Below are 21,552 nucleotides of genomic sequence, written 5' to 3' on the forward strand. Positions count from 1 at the left end.
TATTTATTAACAGGGTTCTCATTTAATACGGAAAGGGGAAAAGGATGCTGTTTGAGGATTATTAGCCCAGGGGCTGTTATCCCGGCATAAAATCCCATCTATACCACAAACAAGGATGTTGAAGCTACAGAGCATGCTTGCTGATTTATTTTCTGTCATCTGCAGGTCACCGTGTCATTTTATGGAATCTGAATCCCATCCCCAAGAATTATCAGGCCTCTCTGTGTTCCCATATAATTAGGGCCTGATAAAATTGCTTTGCAGGCCAGATTTGGCTCATGGGCCACCAGTCGGCCATCACTATTTTGAATAATTTCTCATCCCAGAAAAAAAACCCGAGAGTCGAGTCATGAGCATTTGGCAGGGATTGTTGACTCACCAATCACCTCTCATATACCCCTTGAACATTGCAGCAAGCCAGAGGTTTTAAATGAGGTTCAGGGACTGTTACCTCGGGATAAATGACTGTGAAACGAGGTCTGGGAATTTGTAGGCCAAATAATGAATAAACTGCGGCCGTATTGCAGCTCAGTGTCCAAGCTGAACAATGTGGGTGGAAATGCTCCTTCAGGTATACTGGGCTGAGGCCATTTAGGGCTTTAAAGGTCACTACCAACACTTTGAATGGTACTCGGAAACGTACTGGGAACCAGTGTAGATCCTTGAGGTGTTATAAGGTAGACTCTGTACACAACATACCTTCCAACACGTCGAGGCAAAAAAAAGGATGCTCTCCCAGAAGTCAAATGGCCTGTGTGAGATCATGGCCCACAAAGACCCACATTTTTGGGGGCCGTGCTCTCGCATGAGAGCACAGCACCCAAAAGCATGTATTCTAGGGCACCATGTGAGGTCGCAGCCCTGGAAAAGTGCTTTCTGGGGTCAAGATCTGAGAGCAAAAATTGCAGCGCCCAAAATGGCTGCTGTGCTCTTGCACAAAAAAGGGGTGTCCCCGTTACCCAGACAGTTGAAATGGCATGCGCACATGCATTCTGATGTGAACAGTCCCCTCTGTTTCAATATAAATGATGAGCTTTCGTGAGCTGACCTTCTCCCTCCATAGCGAAGTAATGCTAAGCGACTTGCTTTTGCCAGAGCTGTTGGGACATATTTAACATCACGTATAATGCAAATAGTGTGACCATTTAGACCGAGCCCCCAAAGAGGGAATACATCATCCCAAAAAGGGATAGCTATTTGCATAAGATTTGTGTACGCTAATTTGTATGTATAGATCAGGGGTCAGCAAACTTTTTCAGCAGGGGGACTGTCCCTCAGACCTTGTGGGGGGCCGGACTATATTTTTTTGGGGGGGGGGAATGAATGGGGGGGGGGGAAAGAAATGAATGAATTTGTATGCCCCACAAATAACCCAAAATGCATTTTAAATAAAAGGACACATTCTTCTCATGTAAAAACAAGCTGATTCCTGGACTATCCATGGGCCAGATTTAGAAGGCGACTGGGCCGGATCCAGCCCCTGTCCCTTAGTTTGCCTACCCATGGTATAGATGCATACTTCAGAACTAATTACTATAATTTAAATAGGAACCATGTTACATCTCCACATGGTGTGGAAAACTGTGACCAAGTGACTTGAGTGCCTCCGAAGCCTTGTGTCTTGGTGCTCACTGTGGATGGACAAATTCTAGATGCCTCCTGCTCTCCCTTCTTAAGGATCTTCAATTTTAAGCCAGAACTGGACAGGGCAGCCCTTCGAACAGAGAACTCTTTGAAAGAGAGACCTGTCCTATGTCAAGAAGGTGACAGAGCCCCCTAACTCATGAATGTCAATGACACAACTTAGGTTCAGCACCTTTTCCTAATTCTTCCATGTAGGAGAAAGAAATGTAGACTCAGGCTTTTATTTGGTTTTTGTTTTTCATGGCAGGGGAGAAACCATTTTTATGTACATTTTCTGGAGAGAAAGGGACTCAAGTCTGCTTTGCAGAGGCTAAGAAAGTAGTAGTAGTAGTAGTAGTAGTAATAATAATAATAATAATCGCAGCATTTATGCTCCTCCTGCTTTGCCCAAACCGGCAAGGAAATCGCAGCTTCTAGAATATGAAAAGGTTGCGAAGAAGAAACCGTCACGCATGATGAAACTGAAAGACATCTCACTGACTAGCGGGACTCTGGAAACATGTTTTGTGGAGGCAGAGCAAGGGGGAAGAAATAATTTTGCAAAGTTCTTTTTATGGGTGATAAAACTCCCGACACACTATAAACCCGAGCAGTAACTTCATAGCCACTCAACCATTTTCTTCCGAGTGACCTTGGCCGGGAAAGCCGACCTCAATTAGAGAGCCAACCAACTGTACCGTGGTCTGACTGCCGGGCAGTTCTTGCCTTCCCCCATGAGCGACCTTGGAAGCCTCTGCCGTGTGCAAGGGACTCGGCATTTCGGCTTTTACAGCCGACGCTAACAGACAGAAAAAACAATTTAGCAGGGCATTAACTCTGATATTTAGTTCGGGAGCCGGAAGTTGTCTTTCACCTACCAGTTGCTTACTTGGCCCCCCTCTTGCAGATCCACAGGACAGCTAGATCCGCACTGCTCATTTATCACAGATTGGCAAAGAGGGATCCGAGCTGCTCCTTCTTCCACTATAAAGTGTGTGTGATTTGCATGACTACCACTGATAACTGTTTACAGGCACTGTGCTGTGTGGCAAAACCAAATGAGGTTAGCAACACAGACTGAAACCCGTGTCTCAGGCCTTTTCTATACCTGGATTACTTAAACCTTCTAGCTGCAGATACAAGGGATTACACCTGGGATGTGAAGTCTATGCTCAGCCACTGAGCTATGGTCCCTTTTATTAAAGAGCAAAATTCATCCCCCCCCCCCCAGTGCTTGATCCTACCTGCAAGAAGGTATTATTTATTAAACTATTTATATTCTGCTGTTTTGGGCTTCCAGTTCAACACTCATAGCAATAGTCCTGGATCCAACTTGATGAAGAACTGGTTTCTACCAAAATATTCACCGCTCAGGTTGGTGCAAAACGCAGTTCAAAGGCACAGCAGGTGCTACATATGCCTATACAGTGGTACCTCTGGTTGCGAATGGGATCCGTTCCAGACACCCATTTTCAACATGAAAAGAGTGCAAACTGAAGCGCCGTATCTGTGTAGGTGCGCAGCGCGATTTGGCGCTTGTGCCCATGTGCGAGCGGCGAAACCTGGAAGTATCCCTTTCTGGTACTTCCAGGTCGCTGCAGGAAGCAACCTGAAAAAACGTAACATGAAGCAAACGTAACGTGAGGTGTGACTGCACAAGCAAAGACGCTGGTCCAACAACAACAACATGCCCGCTGCAAACACGACTTAGTGTGGCAAATGGTTCTGTTCTGGAGACTGGTCAAGCAACCGGGCATTTCTCCAAGAAGGCTGAACTGAAGGCATGCCTGTTGACATCTGTGCGAGGTGGTGATGGAGGATGTTGGCATCTCTGTGAGCTGGGTGATGGAGGAGGTGTTACTGCCTCATAAGAAGTGGATGGGACAGGTGAGGTAATGACTGCCTCTGGAGAGGTGGGACAGGACAGGATTTCTGACAACTCCAGAGGCAGAGTTGGTGGCCAGACAGGCAAAATGGACGAGCCAGAGCTGGCCTCTCTGAAAGCCCCAGAGGTGGAGCCCATGCCTTGCACTGCAGGGACTGATGAAGGGATGAGACAAGACAAGGGAGGTCCACCCCCCCATGGGAACTTCCCTGTTATCCTTTACGCTCTCCCAACTGAGGTAGAGACCTTCCCAGCCCACTAGATGCCTCTGCAAGGTCACCTGTCAGCCCCATTCTCCCTCTCTGTCCTGGCCCAGGCAGCCCCATTCTCCTCAGGGTCTACAACAGTGACAACAACAATGGCAAACAGTTAAAGGAACAACCTTAGCTCTTGTTTGGGGAGCAGTGGGGCTGAATGGTGTGCCGCTATATCCAAAGCCCTACCACTAGCACCAGTCATGGCAGAAGGTTGGGGGCGCTTTATAGAAATTGAATAAGCCTAATCATATGCTGGCTACTGCCAGTGGAAACACCAGTGTCAGTAGCCTGTCAACAGCTCATGATGCCATGTGGAGGAAAATCTTCACTGTATCCTAACAGAGCCTCTGAGTGTCCCTATTTTTCAGGGACATCCCTGATTTAGAGAAGCCGCCCAGGTTTCTGATTTGATCCTGATTTGACTCACCATGAATGGCTCCCTTGTCCTCTTATAATGGCAATGGCGTCCACCTGAGAGGTGCCAGAACTGAAAAAAAAAGTCCTGGATCTTTCTAAGGTGGTAGTGAGGAGGAATTAAGAGCCTTGGAAGAGCATTGGAGGGACATTCAGAGCCTGGGTGCCACTACTGAAAAAGTCCTGTCCTGTGTATGTGCCACAAAGGATGAAGTAACTTGGAACAGAACATTCCCAGAAGCATAGGCGGCAAGTTGCCCTCAGCATTGAGGGGGAATGGTATGTGTGTGTGACGTCACATGTGTTGCACGTGTGTGACATCATGTGTGTTGAGTGTGTGTGTGATGTCATATGTGTTGAATGTGTGTGATGTCACACGTGCGCCGTCGCACCGTCTGGAGAAGACCAAGCGCTCTGGAGGAGCCAGTCACTGAAGCTGCGTCATGCTCAGCTCCACACTCAGCCTCCTCCTAGCACTATCCAGTCATTGCTCTTCTGCTGTAAGCTACAAACAGAATTGCAGCTGAATTTCTAGTTATTTTGGTGTGTCCACCCCATGATGTTCCATCTGCTGCAATGGGTATAGCTGTGCGGATGGGGAAGTCACAGTTCACCCCAGAAGCCATTTTAAGGCTGATTTTTACATTTGTGCCAAAGCACTTAAAAAATAAATAAATCAATAAATTAAAGATCTGTTGGATTTTTTAATTAGAAAAAAAAGTTTTTCAGTGTTACAAACTTTTCATGCAAATCCAAAGCTCAGAAATGATTGTGACCTAGAAGCAGTGGGGGGGTTTTATATAAAAAAAACAAAATAGTATTTTTTTTAAATTAGCACCATAACACTTTTTCATTAAAGCACTATTGTGTGATTCTTTTTTTAATGTAACCGAAAGAAACATATTAACTCCACTGTAAAAGATGGATAACACACGCAGAGATATATATAAAATAGCACTGACTGGAACAGCAATAGTGAAGATGTTCCAGAGGATACCATTCACACCTCTTGAAAACTACGGCAGTTTTCAAGACTGAGTGGAATAATCTATCCTTGCGGCGATTATTCCACTCTGTCTAAAAAAAGAAAATGTAAGACTTTCTGCAGTCAAGGTGGGCAGGGGAAGATGGAAGTCCCACAGGGGGCAAGCAATGGCCCAACAATTTGATGCCAACTTCATGCAGATGCCGCACAGAGTGAACAAAGCATGGCAATTTCATGCTAACCTCTTAGTGCAGAACCACCTTTAGTTAATTCATCACCATCATAATCAGTACTAATTTCCCTAGATTCCCACATGGACACGTTGCCGTTCAGTGGCATAGCGTGGGGGGTGCAGGGGGGGCCGGCCGCACCGGGCGCAACATCTGGGGGTTAGGGTTAGGGGGCGCAAATCCACGGGTTAGGGGGCACAAATCCACGGGTTAGGGGGCACAAATTACTTCCCTTGCCTTGCCCCGGGTGCTGACAACCCATGCTACGCTACTGTTGCCGTTTTCCAGTATTCTCCACCTTATCTACCCGTTTGCAATTCAAATGGATATTTCTAACCTAATCTGAGTTCAATAAATTTTATAGTTCTTACTCAGGGGGTGGGGAGTCCTGTTTGGATGTCCCAGGCATTCATTGCTTTTGGGCTGTGGAATGATGTCTGGACACTTAAGTATGCAAAACAGCATGGGTATCATTAAGCATGTGAAGTCCTGCGGCCTTGATTTGATCCGCCCCACATCGATAGGGCAGAATTTCTCCTCCAGCTCTCGATTTGATGGCTTTTTGTTTAGTCCAAGTAATTATCCCAGCAGTAACATTTTCCATGGCCTTTTTAATCTGCCTCACTTGTCTCCCCCCCTCCAAAAGTTAGAGACCATAATACCAAAAATCTGTCATCAAACGTGATCAAGAATTCCCAGAATTAGCACATATAAGTGCATTTGCATTACATTAAAAGTCTCTTAGATGCTCATTGACTCATTGTTTATAAGGCCAGCAGGGACATATACAACCATTTACTCCAATCTGTTGCACACACACAAGAGTGAACTCACATTTATTGGATTCAGGCCAATTTAGTTGCAATCAGATTCTACTGAAATTGATAGAATTTGGGGGTTAGAGATGTCTCAAGAAATCAAGCAGGAGTGTTTGAAAAGCTGAATACCTCCCTCAATGTCTGCAAGAACTGAGGTGAGAGTCACAGTCCACCTGAGTTTTCTAATTTCCTCCTCCCTCCCAATGGGACAGTTATTCCATAAAACTTTGCGCAAGTTTCGGAATAAAGGGAGGCAGGGCTTGGACCCCTCCCGTATCTTCGAAGCATCAACGAAGAACTTGTAAGCAAGGTTTTGAGGTTTGTTGCAACCTGCACGAAGGAGTGTTTTCCACAGAATCTTTTTCAGCGGCGAACAACCTCAAAGCCAAAGGCTCCCAACAGAAACATTTTATTCTATTGTCTCCAAGAAAAAAAGGCTGCTTTAACTAGATATTAAAGGAAAATAAAATAGAAAATGATCCCCACACAACTGAGTGAGTTATAAATTTCAGCACTAACCATAAATCTATCAGAAAGTGCATTTCTCTGGATGTCTACGGAAAGCGTAGAGTGCACTCTGGCAGAAGAAAGCTTCCGGATATAAATGGGGGTTCCGCTAAATGTTGCAATGACTGCACATGAGTTATGACTTTCAGGCAGCATCACTTCCACAACAGCCAAAAAACAAACAAGCACTTCTGTCCATTATGGTGAAATAGATTAAACCGCTGTAGACAAAAAATGTGTTATCCTCAACCAGCTCTTTAGAGTCTAAGCTGACTCACATCACCACTAAGCACATAATAGGTGCAAACCACTTAAGAACCGTCTCCCTCTCCTGTGGCACAGTGGTTGCCCCGCAAAGGATTTTTTGCGGGCTGCCATACACGCTTAAGGGACACGGGTGGCGCTGTGGATTAAATCACAGAGCCTAGGACTTGCCGATCAGAAGGTCGGTGGTTCGAATCCCCATGACGGGGTGAGCTCTCATTGCTCAGTCCCTGCTCCTGCCAACCTAGCAGTTTGAAAGCACCTCAAAGTGCAAGTAGATAAATAGGTACCGCTCTGGTGGGAAGGTAAACGGCGTCTCCATGCACTGCTCTGGTTTGCCAGAAGTGGCTTAGTCATGCTGGCCACATGACCCGGAAGCTGCACGCCAGTTCCCTCGACCATTAAAGCAAGATGAGCGCCACAACCCCAGAGTCGGCCATGACTGGACCTAATGGTCAGGGGTCCCTTTACCTTTTATACACGCTTAAGCAACAATACCGAATGCACCCTTCCCATCATCACAGCTAGGATCACTGGTACCACAAATATGGCCCGTGAAATAGAAAGATGCAATAGCCCCAACTAGTAAGTCAATAGGGATACAGGGTAGAGCAGGCATGGGCAAACCCGGCTCTCCAGATGTTTTAAGACTAAAATTCCCATCATCCCTGACCACTGGTTCTGTTAGCGAGGGATCATGGGAGTTGTAGTCCCAAAACATCTGGAGGACCAAGTTTGCCTATGCCTGAGGTAGAGCATCTGTCTACGCCAGGAATGGGGAATCTATTCACACACACACACCCTGCAATATTGTAGCAGTCTAACTCCCATTAGCACCAACCAGCAAGGAAAATGTTCAGAGATAGGGAGAGCTATGGTCCAGGGCCGTAGGTTCCTAGTTGATTCCACCCATTGGCCCTCTTCGAAAGAATAGAGCAGGCATAGGCGAACTCAGCCCTTCAAATGTTTTGGGACTACAATTCCCATAATCCCTGATGGGATCATGGGAGTTGTAGGCCAAAAACATCTGGAGGGCTGAGTTTGCCTATGCCTGGAATAGAGCCACTAAAGCAGTGTTTCTCAACCTTGGGTCTCAGATGTTGTTGGACTACAACTCCCATCATCCCTGAGTTCTGGTCTTGCTAGCTAGGGGTGATGGGAATTGTAGTTCAACAACATCTGGGGGCCCAAGGTTGAGAAAGGCTGCACTAAAGGCTTTCTGTTCAGGCGTCGGGTTTTGGGGAATCCAATCCTTCCCAGGGTGGCAGCCAAGAATCAGATAAACAATAAATTACCAAGTAATTTTATTCACTATTCACAGAGAGAGACAAAGGAATGCAGTCTTCCCTAGATAATGGTGTTGCTCCAAGTAAAGTCCCACCCCCTACGTCTCTCCTATTCTACGTCACCCTTGCGTCGGCTAATCTGAGCTTTCTGTCTCTGAGCTTTCTGTTCTACTACTCTCAATGCTCACCTAGTCCTGGGAGAGAAGAGGTCAGGAATGCTTTCCAAGGACACTGAGTCTGTCAGCTGTCTCTCCCCTGGTGCTTCTTCTTCTACTTCCTGCTGTTCCTCTCCCAATACTTCCCAGCTTCTCCTCTCTGCAGCCTCTGGACTATGCCCTTCTGCAAACCACTGTTCTGAATCTATACTGTCCTCCTGTTCTCAGGAAGGTTCAGGAGAAGGAGGGGCGGCCCCCACAATTCCTCCTCAGTCCTGCCGCTGACATCAGGTTGAAACTTTGCTTGGCTCATGGTAGCCTTTCCTGGATCTCAGCTTATTCTCGCTGCTCCTGGATCCTACTGTGGCGACCTCCTTGCTCAGCTCCGACCAGCGCACTGTTGCTGCTATGAGGTATGCCAGCTCAGCGAAGGAGCTCAGCTAAATGAGAACCAGGAAGTAAGAAATGAGAATTTGGCTGTCGGAATTTAAGTCTCTCTGAAGCTGCATTTCCTGGTATGGTGGTGTATCTCTTCCTATCCTTAGCTGCTTCTATGGAGCACATCGCTGAGTGTACACAAATTAGACACGTACAGCAGTAATGGCCTTAAGTAATCCAGAGCATTTTTCAGGCCAAGGCACCAGTTATTAAACTGCCTTTACTTTGCATTTGGGAGTTGCATGGGCCCTCCTCCATGCATTTCCATAGCAACTAATGTATTTCAGATGGGAAAAGTGGAAGAAGATGGAAGAGATCAAAGGCCAACTCCGTAAGTGGCATGAACAAAACAGGAGATGGACATAATCAAGTGTGCCACAACTGAGTTTTGCTGTTGTCTCTTGTAGGCATGGACATACTATGTACTGGTGTGTGTGTGTGTAAGAAAAAAGAGACAGAAATGTTCCTGATATATCACTGATACACAGCCAGATTTCACATACGTTAATATTATTTTGCAATTAGCATCACTCATTATCATTCTTGTTAAGGTAAAGGGACCCCTGACCATTAGGTCCAGTCATGGCCGACTCTGGGGTTGCAATGCTCATCTCGCTTTATTGGCTTCCGGGTCATGTGGCCAGCATGACTAAGCTGCTTCTGACGAACCAGAGCAGCACACGGAAACGCCGTTTTCCTTCCCGCCGGAGTAGTACCTATTTATCTACTTGCACTTTGATGTGCTTTCGAACTGCTAGGTTGGCAGGAGCAGGGACTGAGCAATGGGAGCTCACCCTGTCACGGGGATTCGAACCACCGACCTTCCGATCGGCAAGTCCTAGGCTCTGTGGTTTAACCCACAGCACCACCTGCGTCCCTATTACATATATAAGAAAGTGTATATAGTTTACACCAGGAGAAAGTTACTTCTTTAAGTTCTATATGGATACTAATCAATGTCAGGGAAGTCTAAGACATTTTGCTGCACAAAATGGCACCACCTCTCATTCCACATTCACACACACACTTTATTTCAGTCCAAAACCCCCAAAAACATTTTCAAAAGCAAAATTAAACAGAAGTACAGGGAAAGGGTTTCAAGGCGATCGCTATGTTTCATCCAAGCATGTGGGTTTCTGTTTCTTAATACTTCTGAGAGGAACTTAGCCCCAATCATTCTTGTTACTTTAATTATTAAAATACTGAATTTTCTGTTTCATAACAACAAAACCCACCCACCCTCCATTGTTCCTGCCCACCCACCCATCCAGCCACAGTCAGTGTCCTACTGACCAACACAGAACAATCATGCAAACAACGATGAGGATTTAGGAAAGATCTAAAATCTATAGGTGCTGAACAAAAATTAGGAGCGATGGCACTAGCCCTGCTCATGGTCTTGCAGTCTAATAGACACAGAGCAACTGGAAAAGGGGATGGAAGGAGAAGAGTAAAATAAACACACCCAGGTACTGCTCCTTATACAAAGGCTCTCCCAAAGTGTGTTGCAAACAAGACACTCCTGCACGTTCCATTCAGAACCAGGCACTTCGTTCTGAAGTTTTGGATTGGTGGAAAGAGATTGTCTTTCCTAACACATCAATCATCACCAACACAAACTTACTGCTATCACGTTCTCCTCTTACTGCTCTCTTTTAACTTAGGCTGGGGGATTTGGCACATCAGCATGCAGGTGCGAGAAGAGAAATTAAGTGCCACATATATTTTTCTTTTTTATCTGTCCTCTCCAAGAGGAGAGCATAAAAGATACAGCTTAAGCCTTAATTTGAATTGAATAGGGCCTTGTTAAATTTATTGACATGAAATGAAAAATCCCCAATGCGGTTTTGAACTGTCATGCTACCCAGAGGCAAGAAATTTTAATTAAAAAAACACACAAAAAAACAAAAAGGATCCCCTCTAGGCACTCAGTGTGATATACAAGGCTTCGATTCAAACACACTTCTCCTTGCCTTGCCACCCTACCCCACCCGCCGCTGTTCTATCCTGCATGAAAGTCTCTGCTTCCCTTTTCTCGAGCTCCTTTCTTCACATATAAAACACAATTCTGCTAATATGCAGTGTGAAATCAAAAATTACAAAAGGACTCAAAATTGCAGGCTGCCTCACTCACGCAGCTCATTTGCAGAGGGATTTTTTCGCATAGCGCTGGCATCGCAAGTCCCTTCAGGAGTGTTGACATACTCAAGCACCGCACCAACAATTGGCTGCCCATTGGCAGTCGGCCGTGGGTGCAGAAAGCAAAGAGCGATTCCCCAAAATGAGTTATCACTGGTGGTGTTCAAGCAAATGAGTATTATATGCATGCAATTAATTTACCACCGCTATTATGTCACCTCTGGTGAAGGCTCTTCTCTAAGATGTTATTTTTATGCTATACATTTTAATATTGTTTTAAGAGTGCTTTTAGATATCGACAAGTGGGACCAGCAACAAAACATGCTCCTCTTCCAGGTTCTAGTCAGCCATGACTTCTTCCAGGATACTACAAGATGGAAAAGGTTTCAGCACGGCAACTAATCCCCCTTCTCCCTTCTACAGTTTTATTTCCAACTGGCAACCAACATCCTTTGCACCTGGAGCATACCTGTTTCTCATTTGGCTGCTTTGTGGGGTGAGCAGCGCTGGTTCCCTTTTCCATGTTCCTACTGAATGCAATGGAGCTTACTCCCAGGATAGAGGGACGTGGGTAGAGCTGTGGTCTAAACCACTGAGCCTCTTGGGCTTGCCAATCAGAAGGTTGCCAATCAGAAGGTTGGCAGTTCGAGTCCCCACGACAGGGTGAGCTCCCATTGCTCTGTCCCAGCTCCTGCCAACCTAGCAGTTCAAAAGCATGCCAGTGCAAGTAGATAAATAGGTACCACTCCAGCGGGAAGGTAAACAATGTTTCTGTGTGCCGCTCTGGTTCACCAGAAGCGGCTTAGTCATGCTGGCCACATGACCTAGAAAGCTGTCTGTGGACAAACACCAGCTCCCTCGGCCTGAAAGCGAGATGGGCGCCACAACCCCTTTGACTGGACTTAACCGCCTGGGGGTTCTTTATCTTTACCTACCTGCAGGAAATTTTTAGATTTCTTTAAATCAGGAGTTAACCTTACTTTTGAGTGTTCTGAATATGTCCGACCCCTAAAACAGAAGTGGTCTGCGTTCAGCCAGCGAGAATCAAAATTCATTTGCATTGCCAAAGAAGAAACGGATCACGCAGACAGGGCCCCTAAGCCATTCTTCCTCCATCGTTCAAAACATTCATTGCCACATCACCATTCTGTTGCCTGTAATTTAACTCCAGCTCCAACAAAGAAAGCAAATCTCTTTTAAGTCCTCAGCTTGAGGCTCACCTAGTTGAACATGCACTGGAACCTGTCTTTTTCAGTCTATTGACAAAGGCGGCTACGAAGCAGCCTCTGTGCAGCATCTCGCTGACAAGATAGCCCCAGGCCAGATTCCAGTAATATCTCAGCATGCCGCTACAGGGATGGGAAGCGACATTAAAGAGCAGCCTGGCAGCAGAATCCCTCTGTACCTGTAGACAGCTCGCTTGTCAGCCTCCAGTTGTGCCTGAGGGTCGATGGGAGTGCTGGGGATAGGAGTGTTGGCGGCTGCCGAAGGTGTGTTGATGTGTACTGGCTGGGCTTTGGCCGGCTGTTGCGCTGTGGCAGTCATCTGTTAAGAAGAGGACAGGAAAGCGAGAGGTTTAAAGGCAAAAGAAATCAAATTATGCACGTGCGGTTGCTTTTGGGTCGCTTGAAACTAGCATTTCAACGGGTCGCTTGAAAGTAGGGATGTCAGAAAGCTCTGTAGGAAATGGAAGGGTGAGTGGAAATTGCCACCATTCTCATGTTCGCCCGAGGTCAGGAATGGAATGGAAATCACGCAAGTGATTCCAAATGATATTTGCTAATCATTAGGGGGTTTTTTAGTCAACCAGCATTGCATAAATAACCATATTGTTTTCTGCATTGCTTTTGACATTTTCCTCCCGTCAAAATGCAGTCAGTTACATAATTATGTCAGTTTGGGCCATAGTAGCAAGACAGATAATGTACATTTTAGCCGAGGCCAAACTGTAGCAAAACAGAAACAGCGCTGGTTGCAAGAATACAGGTTGGAACAGAAAACTGATGCCTTCTTATATCCTTGCTTGCAAGCATATCAGAGCGTGAAAGAGCAACATTTTCTGTATTCCATATGGAAATTTCAGTGCCACCAGCCTACTTTCTTCTATATGTAGCTGCTGAACTGTGTTTATGCCAAAATGATGCTGGTGTTTGTGGAGTTCCAAGAATCTTTTGCAGTTCATTGATTTGTTCTTGAAACATTTTTAATCTTCTCTTTAGTCATGGATGCATGTTTGTATATAAAGGTTTTTATTAAACACAGGAAACTTAAGCCAATGCTACACATGAAGACACAGGAGATATCTGAACAGAGCGTTCTATTTTAAAAACATATGAAAGAGGGCCTCAGAATCAGATCAGGTTTGTGACACTGAGGAAAGGGATATTTAACCCCCCACATGCCATTTCCCCAATATAACATGATTCCCCAGAAACTGCTATTTGACCTATGGAAGGTAAATATATATAGATAGTAAATTAGATCAGATGGCCTAACCTGTTGCAGCTCTTATTCTCTACACAGTTTTTATTCGTGTTTTTACCCTGGTCTATCTCCAACAAATTCATTGCAGTATATAAACTTCTTCCCCGCTCCTTTATCTTTAGAACAACCTTACGAGGTAGGCAAGGCTGACCCAAGAACACCCTGTGAATTTCATGGCTGAGTAAGAATTTGAATTGAACACTCTACCCATCCTTACCTAATCTGTGTCCTCCTGATGTCGGACTACAAATCCCATCAACCCAACTAACACAGCCCATGGTCAGGGATGATGGGAGTTGTAGTCCAACATTTGGAGGGCACCAGGTTACGGAAGGCGACTCTAACCACTACACTGGTCAGCAGAATATGAACTCCTCTGTCTCTTTTTTTAGCCCTTAACCCAGATCTTTTAATAGTAGCATTTATTCTCTCCACCCCATCCTCTCCACCCATCAAAGTAGAATCAAAGATGGTATCTGTTTCATGCCTTACTTTTAGTCAAACCATACATGGAATTCTCCAACGGAACTTATTCTACAACCAGCACAGAAGTGGTTTGGCTGATGGGTACCAGGCTGGGCGCTCTCTTTTTGCACGTGGCTTTTGCTAAACTATTATTGCTCCTTGGAATAAATGCAATTATCCCCATGCCTAATGGAGTCCCCTGTTAATGTGCTATAGTGCCAAGTTTGAAAGAGAAATAAAGAGCAAGGCCCCTGTGCAAATACCTCGAGTAGGTAATGTATCTGTATAAGGTTTCCTGGCAGCGAAAAGGGATTCCATGCCTCAGAAGTAGATTACGAGGTCTAAATGCCCTTCATGTATTTTGCAGCAAACAGACAGAGGTCAGGCTGGTTTCAAGCTATACCAATAATGTACTAAGCCTGCCTTGGAAGAGGAGACAGGAATGTGGGCAATGCAGAGGTCTTTCCAACCTATTCTGCTCAAGAAAGTCAATGCAAAAAGACTCTGTTGGAAGAGACCAAAAGGTCACAGCTAAGAGGAGCAGGATCATAAGCCCACTGAGTTGCTTACTTTACTCTCTTCAGGCTGCAGTTCTATTACAGCAGGTTGAGGAACCTCTGCCTTTCCAGAAACTATTGAACTACAACTCTCATCAGTCTCAAGAAGTATGTACAATGGTTGGGGGCTATGGGAGTTGCTGGCCAGCAATATCTGGAGGGCCACAAGTTCCTCACCTGTGCGATAACACCCTGCAAAGTGAGCCCCGGAAGTCTTGCCTGGCATACACATACTACCAATCATAAGTGCTAGGTACCTGCTAAGTTTTTGTGTGAAAGTTCATTTTTCCCCCCAAGATGATCATAGGACGTGCCCTGTTGGGTGGTTCAAATCAAGGCCTGAGAAGGCCAAGCATATTTTAATAATGACCAGCAAGATGTCTCTTGGAAGCCCAGAATCTGAGCATTAAATCCCTCTCTTCTTGTTGCCAGCCACTGGTATTCAAAGGCACGCTACCTCTGAACATGGGACGCAGGTGGCGCTGTGGGTTAAACCACAGAGCCTAGGACTTGCTGATCAGAAGGTCAGCGGTTCGAATCCCCATGACGGGGTGAGCTCCCGTTGCTCAGTCCCTGCTCCTGCCAACCTAGCAGTTCAAAAGCACATCAAAGTGCAAGTAGATAAATAGGTACTGCTCTGGTGGGAAGGTAAACGACGTTTCCGTGCATTGCTCTGGCATAGCTGTCAACTTTCAGATTTGAAAATAAGGGATCAGCAGCCTCGAAAATAAGGGAACAGCAGGCTCACCTGTCCTGGGGACAGTCTACGGGATATCTAACAATCTGGGATAGCAGCAGAAAGCAGCGGGAAATGGCGCTGTAATAAGGGAATTTCCCACAAAAAAAGGGAAGGTTGACAGCTATGTGCTCTGGTTCGCCAGAAGCGGCTTAGTCATGCTGGCCACATGATTCGGAAGCTGTACACCGGCTCCCTTGGCCAATAAAGTAAGATGAGTGCCGCAACCCCAGAGTCGGCCATGACTGGACCTAATGGTCAGGGGTCCCTTTACCTTTACCTATGAACATGGAGATTCAATACGGCCAACATGAATAGGACAGAATCTCGTACATACTTACTTGGGAGCAAGCCCCACTGATCACAGTAGGGATTGCTTCCAGGCAGACAGGCCAGAGTAAGAAATCGCAGAGAATAAAGCATATGGTCTCACGCCATCCTGAAACTGGTCACTCCCAAACATAATAAATGTGGACCATTTCTAAATCAGTCCATGGGAGCCCCCCTCTCTGGGTTGTGAAAAATGTATTATTTCTGACATAAGGGTTGGGGAAGCTATGTAAAGGTGACCTATTTCAATGGGTTTATACTCTCCTTCTTCCTCCCAAAGGGAGCACAGGGTGGCCAGCAAATATATAATTAATTCAGGGGTGTCAACTTGAATATGGGGGGCGGGGGGAGGTAAGCCCCGCCCCCCATAATTGATCACATGACACGGCACACACACACTATTTGAATGGAAATGCCCGTCAACTTGGGGGGGGGGGTGTGTGTGTGACTCCCTCAAATATTTTATTGACCTCAGTCCCTAGTAGCTGGCTCCTATGAATTAAAGTAACAGCAACAACAAAACCCACTCAAAAACCAGCAGGAACATATAAAACAAGAAGAACTGAACACCAGCAAGGTCAACAGGGGAAAAAATGTACACCGCAAAGGCCTGGTGGGATAAAAAGGTCTTCACAGCACACCTAAAAGTAGCCAGATTGGGGGACAACTGAAAAGAAAGCAGACAGTGGTTTCATAATCTAGAGGCCGCTACCAAGCATGTGACGTGTCACCAAAGCAAGAAGAGCCCTGGAAACAGCTGCAGTAGCACTAAGAGAAAACATCTGGATTGATCTCTGAAGTAGCAGATTGTCCATGCAGTATGGAGAAAAGGAGATGAAAACTTCAGAGTAAAACAAAACAAAGGGTGGGTGGGTGTACACACACACACACAATAGCAATGGCAACAACCTGAGAAAGAAAGGCACAAAGGGAGCGCTCAGACTAAAACTCCGAAAAATTCATGGTGCAAATGCCTTGTCGCCTCCATTGTTGCTGGCCTGAACAAGGCTAATGAATCACTATGGGCTTCCAAAGGGCTTTTGGAAATTCTAAACAGGATTTAAAGCAATTGTATTGCCTCCATTGCTACGGACTGAATGCATTTCACAGCCAAGTGACCAGAGGTCTGTGTAATGCAAGAGATTTTGGAGCTTTTAAAGAGATGAGAGGAATGTAAAGTGAACGTTAATGCATTTTAACAAAGTACCATTGTCGCCCGTTAAGGCAGCTCTGACATGAAGCCATCCAGCCTGCCTTCCCCGGGTCACTTTCTTTGGACTTAATTAAACCAGAAGGTTGATGCTAATGATTGATCAAAGCACCAGCTTGCTGACTATGACGAACTCCTGTTGGGGAAGGTTCCAAGGTTGCATTGGCTCCCAGCACCTCTTTAAGAAGAGGCAAATATGAGAAGGTAAAATAAAGGAAGCATTGGTGGCAAAAGAAGAAACTACAGTACCAATGTGTCTGTTTATAACTTATGCATTTATTTACTACATTTATATATATGGGACGCGGGTGGCGCTGCGGGTTAAAGCCTCAGCGCCTAGGGCTTGCCGATCGAAAGGTCGGTGGTTCGAATCCCCGCTGCGGGGTGCGCTCCCATTGCTCGGTCCCAGCGCCTGCCAACCTAGCAGTTCGAAAGCACCCCCGGGTGCAAGTAGATAAATAGGGACCGCTTACCAGCGGGAAGGTAAACGGCGTTTCCGTGTGCGGCTCTGGCTCACCAGAGCAGCGATGTCACGCTGGCCACGTGACCCGGAAGTGTCTCCGGACAGCGCTGGCCCCTGGCCTCTTGAGTGAGATGGGCGCACAACCCCAGAGTCTGGCAAGACTGGCCCCTACGGGCAGGGGTACCTTTACCTTTACCTTACATATTTATTTATATTGCTGCTTTTCTTGATACCATCCATGTTGGGCTACTGCAATTCTCTCCTGGTGGGATCACTGTTAATAAACAGTTAGGAAACTACAACTGGCCCAGAATCCATTTTAATTATTTCTAACAGATACGTCTTGTCTTTCATCGATCGGTTGGCATTCCCATATTAGCTTACCAAAGAGTAAAAAATAAAAATGAGCTACAAATATTGCAAATGGAACAGAACAGGATAAAAACTGACAGTGGCTTGGATTAAGGAACCTGAGTCTTCACCTGACCTGGGAATGACAGGAAATGGGGGACCAGAGACATGATGTTCTGGTCCTCCATTTGCTTTCGTTTCCATGATAAAGCGGGTTCTCCTTCATGGAGAGCACATGTTGCGGTGGGAGCAACCATGACATCCCCTGTTGCTGGGCGGATTAGTTTGGATGGCCACAAATTTGATTGGACACCTTCAATTGTTGCTGGGGAAAATTGATTGTTGCATTCTATTTGATTGATGGGGGTGCTATATATGTTCTCTGTGCGCGGCGTTGAGCTTCCTCTTTTCGCTGCGCACATCGGATTACCTGCTCACCATCCCTTTGTTTAGGGTTTGTTCACACTGACCTTGCTATGCCTATCATGGGGCCGTCTGCTTTGGGGCAGGGGCCTGGTAGGAATTTTACCATTTGGCTGACTGGCTGGCACCATTTGGGTTTTGCCTACTTTGTAGCAAACCGTCACAACTTGTAAGGTTGCGGTTAGGTAAAGGTAAAGGGACCCCTGCCCATTAGGTCCAGTCGTGGCCGACTCTGGGGTTGCAGCTCTCATCTCGCTTTACTGGATGAGGGAGCCGGCGTACAGCTTCCGGGTCATGTGGCCAGCATGACTAAGCTGCTTCTGGCGAACCAGAGCAGCACACGGAAATGTCGTTTACCTTCCTGCCAGAGATACCTATTTATCTACTTGCACTTTGACGCGCTTTCAAACTGCTAGGTTGGCAGGAGCAGGGACCGAGCAACGGGAGCTCACCCTGTTGCCGGGATAGGCTCTGTAGTTTAACCCACAGCGCCACCCGCGTCCTGTTGTGGTTAGGCATTGGTTAATTTTTGGTTGGTGGAGGGGATGTGGTTGGCTGTGCCTGCCCCTCCAATGCTGCTGCTGCAAGTGTCTTCCATTAAAGGAATCCAGGGGCTCGCCATGCTTTTGTCCGGATCCCTGGCAAAGGGCTAGGGCCACGCAAGAGCCCCTGGGAGCATTTGGGGAGAGTTGAGAGCCTGGCACCCATCTTTATTCTCTCCCCAAAATTGTTTACCCTTACTGATTTCCACAGGGGTGCAGTTGTCAGTTCTGTTCCTACTTCCAAGTGGGAACAGGTAGTCGCTAACCAATGCCTAAGCAACCATTCACATACTGTAATTCAATAAAGTTGTGACCAAAATTATGCCAAAAACCAAAACAAAAATGATGTGTGAACCGTGTTTTTATTTGGGGGTGTCTTCTGGGTCCTCAACACGCAACATGAGAAATGAGCAACAGTTGGAGGAACATCAGCAGAAACATCGAAATGTATGCCTCATATATTTAATCAGGATAAGATTTGTATCACATACCAGACTTCAAGTCTCTCGCTAGCATGAAAACACCTAAGTCAGTTTGTGGTATACTGCTTACTGCAGTACACAGATGATTCTATCCTTCTCAGTTTTACAGCTGTACCAGATTTATGTAGTCTTTACTGTCCTAGAGCGAAATACCAAGACACAAAATCAGAAAATAAGAGGCAGCAAAACTGTCTTCTTGTTCATCTGACTGACAACAATCAAGTGCAGTTTCACCGCATGTACTCTGATCACCAGGGTTCATCCGCAACATGCTTGGAAAGATATTGCATCTTTAATGTATGTGCTCACTTTTCAGGACTTCATTCCCTAAACTTCAAGGACAAAATAGCAGGGAAAGAACTTCCATTAGAGATGCTTTAATTTATTATAAAGCAACATATGAAGTGCAGGATTTTTATGCAGATTCCCAATTTTCAAAAGACAGATTCTCCTGTGTATTTGGAGAGATTATGCTCAATATTACTGGCCCCTAGCAGAACCAGAAGATTATTAAAGCAGTTTCTTTGTCCTCAAAGGATGTTTTTCCCATTGCTTCCTCTTTATTTTCATAAAATCCAGCCCTTTTATGACAGTCAGTCCTGCTGCCTTTGAAAAGCCCCATCAAGCAGTCTTTTATATGGTGGGGGCAGGGGGAGGGAATATTTATGCTAAGCTACTGGAATAGGCAGCGGGAAGGTAAACGGCGTTTCCGTGTGCGGTTCTGGCTCGCCAGAGCAGCGATGTCACGCTGGCCACGTGACCCGGAAGTGTCTCCAGACAGCGCTGGCCCCTGGCCTCTTAAGTGAGATGGGCGCACAACCCCAGAGTCTGTCAAGACTGGCCCGTACGGGCAGGGGTACCTTTACCTTTACCTTTACCTTTACTGGAATAGGAAGTCTACTTTTGCCTTTTGTCCGGGCTTTTCTGTAAAAAATGATGCTTTCACACAAGGAACCCTTTCAGCAAAATCACAAACAGGTATGTTTCAGGAGAATCTAAATACCTTCCCAGGTGGGATGAGCACCCACAATAACATCAGACATAAGACCTGTTTGGTGGGTTAAAGGCCGGGCAGAAGGTTTCTGCAATTCCCCAGCTGAGAGGTGGTTTTGGGCCCCGAAGGTCTGAAGATTTGCATCTCAGATCCAAACTACGGCATCTGGAACAGGGTGATGCTTCGTATGTACAAAATGTTTTGTTTTTTTTTTAAAAAAAAACTTAGTTTGTTTGATATGTTGTAAACCACTTTGGGCACAATTTTGTGGCTATGATGATGGTATGCTACAGAAGTGTTAAATCCATAGGCCTATGGTACATTAGGAACCTCAATGGTCATTTAGTCCAAACTGAATCCAGAGGCAAGTTCATTTCGTACTAAACACTCATAGGAATTTCTCTCTTACAGGGAAGATAACAGAATTAGATGAAAGCAGGAACATTTTTCAAACTAGGGCTATGCAAGGTCCTCCTGATTTGGTTTGGCGCCTGGTCTAGCATTTGTGATTAGGTCTCAGTTTGGGTTGGATTGCTCTAGGGTGGTGGTGGTGGGACAATGCAGAAGAGACCTAACTCCTATTAGGAAAAGGTAAAGGGACCCCTGACTATTAGGTCCAGTCGTGACCGACTCTGGGGTTGCAGCGCTTATCTCACTTTACTGGCCAAGGGAGCCAGCGTACAGCTTCCGGGTCATGTGGCCAGCATGACTAAGCTGCTTCTGGTGAACCAGAGCAGTGCACGGAAATGCCGTTTACCTTCCCTATGTATCTACTTGCACTTTGAAGTGCTTTCGAACTAGGTTGGCAGGAGGAGGGACCGAGCAACGGGAGCTCACCCTGTTGCGGGGATTCGAACCGCCGACCTTCTGATCGGCAAGCCCACTGTGGGTTAAACCACAGAGCCACATGCGTCCCTGGCTGCAGTGGCCCTTGGGAGTTTAAGGATGGCTCCAGACCACTCGTTTACTGAGCAATCATCCTGATTTGCTCATACAAAGCTTACACAGAGGTTAGACTGCCCAGTCTTTATTGAGCATTTATTCTAGTTAGTTTGCAGGGTGGTTTATATATATATAACAGTGGACATTCAGAGGTGGATTTATGGCAGTCTGACCAGTTCTGCTGCACTGGAAGCCGACTCTAGGGGGCACTGCGGGGTGTTGAAACTGTGACACAGTTAACTGAGCAGAATGGAAGACAAGGGGCCAGGGGGTGTCGTGGGTGGATTTTGGCTCCGTTCAGGGTGCCACTGCAATTTGAAAGTCTGAAATCCTCATTTGCTCATGCAACATTTTCACATCTTCCTGCTAATAGTTCATTACTCCTGCATTTTTCAGTGTGCTTCTCAGTCAGTACCTAAACTCTGAAAAACCACTTTAAAAGGTTGGGGTAGACAGGGTGGCAGAGTGATTTGATCCACTTTTAACTGTTCAAACCTACATTTCTGGTGTGCACTGCCACAAATTTCTGCCTCCATTTAAGTAAGTAAAAGTATGTAAGTAAAAGTAAAAAG

At 46.0% G+C, this 21,552-nt stretch overlaps 1 protein-coding gene across 6 annotated transcripts in view; it reads right to left on the reverse strand.

Moving 5' to 3' along the window:
* The window catches only part of PKNOX2 (PBX/knotted 1 homeobox 2), a 438,447-nt gene that overhangs the window by 105,077 nt on the left and 311,818 nt on the right, over positions 1-21,552 (reverse strand). For all 6 annotated transcript variants that reach the window (XM_083713657.1, XM_083713654.1, XM_083713659.1 and 3 more), the window contains one exon: positions 12,407-12,546. In XM_083713657.1, coding sequence (XP_083569783.1) covers positions 12,407-12,546 — 140 coding nt within the window. The remainder of the gene's footprint in view (positions 1-12,406; positions 12,547-21,552) is intronic.

The sequence above is a fragment of the Podarcis gaigeae genome (assembly GCF_964106915.1).
Source record: "Podarcis gaigeae genome assembly, chromosome: 15".
NCBI lineage: Eukaryota > Metazoa > Chordata > Lepidosauria > Squamata > Lacertidae > Podarcis > Podarcis gaigeae.